This window comes from Hippocampus comes, unplaced genomic scaffold (genome assembly GCF_001891065.2).
Source record: "Hippocampus comes isolate QL1 unplaced genomic scaffold, H_comes_QL1_v1.1 scaffold661, whole genome shotgun sequence".
Taxonomy (NCBI): Eukaryota; Metazoa; Chordata; class Actinopteri; order Syngnathiformes; family Syngnathidae; genus Hippocampus; species Hippocampus comes.
The window spans coordinates 13,539-22,731 of NW_017806224.1; the positions used below are offsets into that span (position 1 = coordinate 13,539).

The following is a 9,193-nucleotide window of genomic DNA, read 5'->3' on the forward strand; positions in this document are numbered from 1 at the left end:
GGGACCCGTCGACCCCCACCACGGGGCGCAGAGGAGCGGAGAAGGCACGGAGCACCGTCCGACAGCCGAACAGGCAGGACGCCGCGACAGCGCGACCGAGGACAACTGTGCGACGACCGACGGTCCAAAACCACAACGAATTGCGACAGGAGAGGAGGGTTTCTCCCATGACGAGAGAAAACCGTAAAAAAAACCGAAAAACAAACGCTAAAAAAGAATAATAGCGGGTGAGCAGCGGCAGCCAGACGCGCCAGCGTTCACTCAACCCGGAAGTGACCCGGAACCTGCATCTGTTAAACAGACTTGAACAGATGCAGTCCAAGCCATTTACTTTCTGCTGTATTTGAGACTACATATCGCGGTTAATGGGGACCTGAACACCCGCGAAAGACGAAAATCTGCTAAATAGGGTCACACTCTCTCTCTCTCTCTCTCTCTCTCTCTCTCTCTCTCTCTCTCTCTCGTGCACCCCCCCCCCCGCCCCCCACCTCCCACCCCCCCAACCCACGCTTGCAAACACTGACACGTGCAGTAAACACAACACTGATCTCGGCAACATGATGAACATTGATCTAAAGCAGGGGTGTCAAACTCATTTCACATGGTGGGCCAAATCCGGCCTCGGTAGATGTCAAGTGGGCCGGACCATTAAAATGATACCATACTTTGCTATAAATAACAAAAACAATCTGTCTTCCCTTTGTTTTGATACAAAATAAGCACAAGAACATGAGGAAAATGTTGAAATTTAATGAACATATCTTTTACAAAACATTTCAGGAAGCACCTTACATTTCCTTCGACAAATGTGCAATTTACTTTTATCATTCACATATATGCATTGCAACTGATCCCACTGATTGTACAAACTTTAACAAGTAATTGGTATTGAAAAATATAGTAATGCACTTTAAAATTAAACGAGATTTACAAAGAAAGGAAGTGATTGAACCTCCTTGCGGGCCAGTTCCGGCCCACGGGCCGTATGTTTGACACCCCTGATCTAAAGAGACAAGGAAGGTTGCTGGGCGGGGCTGCGCAGATGCACAGCCAATCAACATGGCTGTGCATCATGAGATAGATCCACTCATGCTGTCATTGGTCGACGTCGCGCTGGGAACCAATCAAGCTACAGCCATGTATAAAACCTCTGAGTCATTCGGCATTTTTTTCTGAATACAATACTTTGAAAAAAAAAAAAACGTGATGCACTGAGGCCGCGATAATCGAACCGCCAAATAGCGAGGGATCACTGTAATCCCAAATACTACCTGCAACCTTAAATTTCGACCACCAGGGGGAATATCACTGTTTTGTTTTTGTAAATCTCCAAATAATTACAAAATTAAAATAAAAGCGAACAGCAGGTTCATAAAAAGTCCTTAGGTTAACATCTCAAAAACAGTAAGAACACTTTTCTGAGCAATACAAGTACTGAACACGGAATATGCTTCAGATAATAAACATAACAGACCCTTAAATCACAGTGCTGTAAGTTAGCACTTCAGAAATAACACTGTTCATCATGACAAAATAAAGTGCTGAAATAAACATAAAAATATTTCTAATAGGCTACAAAGGACACAGCAGCTATGCTGACTTCATGCCTCGTATGCAGGGTGTTCTCGAGTTTAGTTTGGTGAAGAGCTTTGCTCTGTTTCCCTCTATTGCTAACGCTTTGGGTGCTAACGTTAGCCGTGGCTGCACTCGCGACTGGGTGCTTTGCATTGATGTGGTATGGTAAACTTGAGCTGCTTCGGTGGTCAGCAAACTCCGTCTTACAAATTAGGCACAACACTCTACCTTTATCAATGGTGCCGTCAGGGCGTTTTTGGAACATAAATTGCCCATATATTGTGCCGAGAACTCTCACATGCTGCTCCATTTTCACCTCTCAACTCCTCACCACTCCTTACTTAGCCCGCCCAAATCCAATGGCAGACAATCAGTTCATGCTAAACCAGCCCAAACACAATGACAGCCAATCAATGCCCGCTTCAGGCTGTGACTGAGAGTTGTTTCCCCACCCTCAACAACTCGAACACAGGAAGCCAACACATAAAAAGGGATATTAGAAAAAGGCAACCCACCGCCAGAAACAATAAAGTTAGAGATTAAAATTTAGATTAACGCGATTAAAAAAGCATAACGCGCTAAATATGACTGTAATGAATTATTTGCAATTAACGCGATAAATTCACACCTCAAAATACAAATGCTGTTTTTTTTTTCTATCCTGAATACATAACGAATAAATTCCGTTGCTCCCCAACCGCAGCTTCTTTCTGATGATTCCAAAATTCCTTGTTTTCTTTTATTTAATTTTTTGTAATGAAATACTGAAAGAGCACACCTGCATCGCTTCCCTGCACTTGGGTCCGTAACCCTGCCTAACTCATTTCAGACTTGACTCTTTCCAACACTGCATGTACATACAGTGCAGGGATTAAAGAAAAAAAAATGCTGCAATTTGTGCTGTTTGTGTGGATGTATTTTGAGCAGCGGGGAAAAAAAAAACCCGCAGTGACTACTTGTTTTTTGTGACATGCCCACATCCCCAAGTTAACAAGGGCCCTTTATACCATAAAAATGCATCACGATCAAAAACGGTGATAAACATACTGGCAGCATGTAAATACAACACTATAGTGAAACTCCTCGACAACGAAATCATGTTTGCAGCAAGAAATTATTCACAACAGGGGATTTCTCACTGTAGCAAATTTGATCTCAGATGTAAACACACACACACACACACACACACACACACACACACACACACACACACACACACACACACTCAAACGCATGTGTACATACACACACAAAACGTATGTTTACCCTTTATTTTTATTCCAGTAGTGCATAAGTATGAGCACACACTTATTTGACACTTCATATAGTCAGTGTAGAAAGAAAAAAAAGGGAAAGAAATTGCGAAATTTACGATCAGCATTCACTTTCACTTATATCAATTTCTTTGATAATGTCTTTTATTTTGCTTCCTCCGTCTTTCATTTTGATCACTTTTACCCTCTCTCCAGCGTCAGAGCGCTTCTTGTCTTAGCTGCTTGACATCCAAAAGTCCGTTTTGTAGCCATTTCAGCAATGCAACGTCCATCCTCGTCTGAATCTAACAATAACAAGTACTTCCTGGATTACTGCGCATGCGTAAACCAGTGTGGTGGCTGCTGTTGCCATTTCCGAATGAAGCAGTAGAGGTTGCTGTTGGATTAGACTTGGTTGTAGTGAATCTCTTCGCGAGGCAAGAGCAGAAAAAAAGATTTTGTATAACACAACAAGGGTTTTTTTTCGTTGTATGGGGGGCAGGAGATTGGGAATGGTGATAATGCATGAAGATTTTTTCACATTAGGGGGTATTTTCGCCCATGTAGGTTTCGTTGTAGACGAATTTCACTGTATAATGTTTTATTGAGTTCTAGGCTGTCCATCATGTGAGAGTACGTTGGCAGAAAAGATTTTGTTCCAGTCATTGCATTTTGGGTCCACGAAGGTACATGTGAAAATTTATAGCTGGAGTTAAGCTTATGCTTTGTCTGAAACTACTTTTGAAACTAAAATAAGTTCAATTGTTCCACTTTAAAATACATGTTTAATAAACTCTTCTTTACTCTTTATATATGAGGGTGACATCGGGACTAAACGTTTGTGCAACAAGTCTCATCTCAAAACCTTTTGGGTCCTTTAACCAAAAAAAGCACGTATCTTTGCAGCTGTTTCAGAGAATCCTTGATCTCCTTTGTCTGTTGACAGATATGCAAATTTAACAAACAGGTATTCAAATGATCATCATAATCGTCGCCATTTCACCTCATGTATAATACCGGTGGTGAGAAGTTCAGGTCAGCAAGGAAACATAATCAGAAGCCTGACCTAAATTTACAACCTAAATTCTATTCCATTTGTTTCATGAAATTGTATTAATTTATACCCAACATTCCACTCTCTTCATTTCAAAATATTTCTGGCTGCAATCTTTTGATTTATGTAAACGGATGATAGATTATTATTTTTTGGTTCAATCAAGGTTTGTGAAGGGGCAGATAGCAATTTCTGCTCCTGTTTCATACATTTATGAAAAAACATCTTAGCTTTGCATGGATTTGACGGTGATGGGAATGCATCAAGAATGATCATTCAAACGTGAATTAAATGAACTTTAAAATGGAAGGAGACATTGTTTACCCATTGCTATCCCGTTATACGTGCTGCGCAGCCATGTCGTTTAGGTTCATCTTAGTTCCAAGGAGACGTTCTCTGTGGAAAAACAAAAAAATACGACGTATCAATTTAAGTTCCACTCTGAGGAAATCTCCAGCGCTTACTCTCCTGAGCTGGTACCCACAGGGAGACAAAATCATGCTCATATCAGACTACAGAGCCCACAAGAGTGTGGGGCAGCCCCATCACCATGACAACCCCCTTGTTGATTGCTGTGATTTCATTACTGGCTCCACTTGAGATAAGCACAACAAAGTGCAAGGCGGATCTCCATTCACTTAGTTTGCTTGGAATTGAATCAATACACGGACAGAAATCAAATCTGACCTTTCATTGACAGTATCTGATGGGGTTCCACATGTGAAAATCACATGCTTTTGTGGTGTCTGGATAACGTTGGCCCTCCAAGATTATTTAGTTAAATAGTTTTCCTTCTCTTTATTTATACACATACATATATATATATATATATATATATATAACATATATATATATAATTTTTATTTTTTTTTAAAATAGAAAGCAAACATGCTGTACTCTTTGTGCAATACAAGGTGCTGACCAAAATTTCAAGCTATTTGAAAAACAGAAGGGCAAAGTTATTTTTGTTCAGCTTTCCGTCAAAAAACACAGCCCAAATAGACAATAGAAATGAACGTGTATTTTTCAGCTGATTACAAGGCAGCAAACAGCTGTGAGCAGGCTCCAATAGCCATTCTTTTAAAACTTAGCAATGTTGGGGAATGTGACAAAGGAAAGTACACACAAAAAAAAAAGGAGGGAGACTGAGTCTTGGACAGTACTAGCTTTTTTTTTTCATGATCTTGTTCACAGCAATCATTTTGATATGGTAAAAGACTAAACCAGGCCGCATGGTGGTCAACTGGTTAGCACGTCAGCTTCACAGTGCTGCGGGTTCAATTCCAGGCCCGGCCTTCCTGTGTCGAATGTGCATGTCCTCCCTATGCCTGCATGGGTTTTCTTTGGGTACTCCAGTATCCGCCCACATTTGAAAAGCAGGCACCGGAGGTTAATTGAACACTCTAAATTGTCCTTCGGTGTGCTTGTGAGCGTGAATGGTTGCTTGTCTATGTGAGCCCTGTGGTTGGCTGGCAATCAATCTCGACAGCTTCTGACTTCGGTAGAAAAAGAATTGACAATCTTAAAAACTGGTGTGACATAAATAAATTACCACTGCATTTAAACAAAAGGAAGTGAATTGTTTTTAGCACTAGACCAGCTAAACAGCAAGTTAAAACTATGGTAAATTGAAAGGGAAACAGTGTATGGAAATAAATATGTCGGCGTAGTAATTGATGCAACCCTAAGTCGGAAGCCAAACTGTCAAAAATCATAGGGATCGTGGACAAAAACAAGGATGATTTTTAATAAGAAGTCATTCTCCATGTTATATTGTTCATTATTATTAGCAGACCTACTGTATGAAAATATGGGGAAACATCTAGAAAACAAATACTCTCCGTTTTCAAACAAAAAAAAGAGCAATTAGAATTGTCGATCAATCAAAATATACAGAATCAGGAAATCCACTATTTGTCGAATCAAACACGACATTTTATGACCTGGTTGTACTTTGTACACTGTAACCTTTCCTGCCACAATACTCATAATTGTTTGAAATTAGGGAGAGAGTTGCTAAGACTAAAGGGATACAATTCTCGACAAAAAAAAAAAAATCCAAAACAAGAACAAACATAAAGCAAAGGTGTCTTTCTATCAGAGGTGTTCATTTGTGGAATCATTTCGGAACTGACCTGCATTTTGAGAAGAGGCAGCAAATAACTGAAAATGTTGAGCAGCTGAGATTTAACAAACTTTAGTGCACGAAGGTGACTACAATGCGCCATTATAAATTGCAGGTGAGCAGATTTATTTGATACATTTTTGTATCTTTGTCATTTTATTTCGTTACCATGAATTTAATACAAACGAAATAAAATGACAAGAAGAAATGTAAAATAAAATTCATTGACTAACCAACGTAGTTCTCCATGGCGTCTGCTTATTTGAAAATAAAGTCGATCCTCCTTTCTTTTCTCAGGAACACTTCAGTGGCTCTGTTGTACAGTTTTCAGGTCCATTAGCAAGTCCTTTTCTATCGACATGGAAGCTAATGCTGAAAGCCGTTTTTGTCCGGTCGTGTTCCTGGTATAATTTTAATCTTTTGCACAATATCCAGCTTTTCATGGAAGGCCCATCTTGAAAACTGTGTGGAAAGTAGTTCTGCAACCAGATCAACGTCTTCTCCTTCGGCCATTTTGGGTTAAAATGCAGTGGATAGCTCTAGCAGGCGCTAATCCAATCTTTTTTTTTTTTTTAACAGTCACGACGTAAGCCCTTCTAGCTGGCCCTGGTATGTCAGGATACAATTCTCAGAAAACAGAAAAGGTGCTAATCCAATCACCGAACGCGCACGGCCAGTCTTGACTTCCAGCTGGCCCTAGTACGCAGACGAGAACAAGTCAGGATCCAGGATACAGATCACGAGTGATCTGATTGGCTATTGCAACCTGACTGTGCCCGTTCATTTACAGCACGCGGGGGCCTGCTCTGTTCAATCCGAAGGCCCCGAGCAAGTTTAATTTACCTGGCAACACAAACTAGATGAAATATGATTGGTTAAAAACTGTGCCATAATAAATAAGTTATTTATCGAGTGGCTTTCAATGTGATTTAAAATAACACTGAAAGCCACTCGACTAAGTGGAAATAATATGACGTAAAGAATACAGAGAATAATTTTGTTTTCATATTTATGAAAATAAAAAAACAAATTAATGTTATTCTCAGAAAAGTAAATTGTAAAAAAGAGAATGTTTAGGCCAGCAGAGAAGGCCTTGCTGGCCCTGAGGGTCCGCCACTGCGTTCTTTTCTTCTTCCTACTCCCTTTTGAACATAAAAACAGTGCTAAATAAGATAAGATAAGATAAGAAAACCTTTATTAGTCTCGCAATGGAGAAATTCCCAATTCACAGCAGCAAAGTTATGAATGGAAGAAGTAGAACAACAAAATATAGGAGCTGCTGGAAAGGCAGCCACTCACGCGGCGCCATCTTGAAGTCAAAATAACAAAAATAACACAACACAACACATAGGACACAGACAGTCGTGCAATCTTCACCACTTTACTGCATACACTTTGTTGTCTGAAGCAGTTATATGATGACCACTTATGTTTTTCTCTTTTTTAAAAATCTTTTTGCTTCCGATTAAAATATTTGTTGTTATCCGGTTATATGTTCAATAAACAACAAACAGTTCACAAACCAGTTCAGGGTGTACCTCGCCTACTGCCCGAAGACAGGCGAGATAGATTCAAGCACACACGCGTGGGGATAAAGATTAGAAAATGGAGAAATGAAAAAGGTAAATATTGGAGTTGGAATGATTCTGCAGAGTAAACAAGATGGCATCAATGAAACTGCCCATCTTCCTATCTGTTCATTATCCTAATGCAGGGGTGTCCAAAGTCGGTCCTCAAGGGCCACTGACCTGCCTGTTTTCCAGCTCTCCCAAGAACACACCTGATTTAAATAATCAGGAACGTTCTAATGCTGCTTCAGAGCTGGCTGATGAGCTGATCATCTGAATCAGGTGTGTTGCAGCCGGGAGAGATGGAAAACAGGCAGGACAGTGGCCCTCCAGGCCCGGAGCTGGACATGCCTGTCCTAATGACCCAAGAAGTAGTTTACTGACCAATAAACAGATGGACAAATAAATGTGACTCTTTACATTTTTTTTTTTTGTTGCTTTTGTGAACTGTTCAGGCTGAACTGCTCCATAAATGAGCCCCGTGAATTATAGCGACCAAACTGAAAACTGTAACATGTCGAAATATGATTATTATTATTATTGTTAGTAGACGTAGTAGTAGTTGTGGTGGTAGTACTATTGTTTGCTATACATAAATCTATCTATCCTAATTTAATAGCGTGGCAACTTGGCACGTCATATCTTATTGGTTTATAAATCAATTGATTATGTATTTTTAAAAATGCAAAGAAAAAATTTAGAATCATAAAAACACGATGAGACTCATTGCAGCAGCGTGTTTCCGTCTCTCATTGAATTTAGAGTAACTTGTTCAGGTCGTGTCCAAATGACAAATCACATGATTGCATGAAATTAAAGTTATTAAATGAGAGAACTGACTGGTTCTTCGTTGCAAGTGGGGCAGGCCAATTTCGTCAAAGTGTCAACATTCTCCTCAAAAACGTATTTTCCCAAAATACAACAAACGCAACATGAGGGCAAGCATCACACAAACACACACGACACATGCTGCAGCGATAAGTGCACTTTTAAGTATTTCGTCCTTATATTTTGAAGTGCTGTACTGTGCATCGTGGGAGGATCATGACTTACAAGAATTTGCTCGTGGTGCTCCAAGAATGCGCTACGTGGCATCAGGAGGGTGAACATACGCCAAGTTGCAGAAACAGGAGACATTGGACGTTCAATAGCGTGGCGTTCCTCCTGTCACACGCGGTGCATGTTCCAAAAGTCTTGAGAAAGTTCACTTGTTTGCCTACTCAGTGCGTTGAAGATGAACGCTGTTTGTTCTTACAGTGGGTTGTTCCGAGTTGACTCCCGGAATTCACTGCGGTCAAGCCAGCCTCCACTCGCAAAATTGAAGTCAAGTGAGCCGCCACTGCGATTGCCAGTGCTCTGCATTACGGTAATCTGCCGCCAGCGAGTGGCGTTAGCCACCTTCAAAATAAAAGCGCATCCACAAATGCATAAACGTCATTTGTTTGGGTTACAAGAAATTAATAAAAATATAAAATAAGTACTTTATTGTATGATTGTTTATTGAACATATAGAACCTACAATACAAAAACAGATTGACTAAAGTGAAGGCAAGTAAAAACTATAAAAAGAAAGAAAAAAAAGACATCATCACAGTTTTATGTTCAAAGGAGTAGGAAG

The 9,193-nt window shown here is 40.1% G+C and overlaps 1 protein-coding gene across 1 annotated transcript in view; it reads right to left on the minus strand.

Annotated features, from left to right (window-relative positions):
* slc2a10 (solute carrier family 2 member 10) overlaps window positions 1–8,919 on the minus strand; it is a 19,966-nt gene extending 11,047 nt beyond the window's left edge. Inside the window, exons 1-2 of the mRNA XM_019856345.1 lie at window positions 8,629–8,919; window positions 4,207–4,278 (exon numbers count right to left, since the gene is read on the minus strand). Of these exons, the coding sequence (XP_019711904.1) occupies window positions 4,207–4,210 (4 nt within the window). The 5' untranslated portion in view covers window positions 4,211–4,278; window positions 8,629–8,919. The remainder of the gene's footprint in view (window positions 1–4,206; window positions 4,279–8,628) is intronic.
* Between the last annotated feature and the right edge of the window lie 274 nt (window positions 8,920–9,193).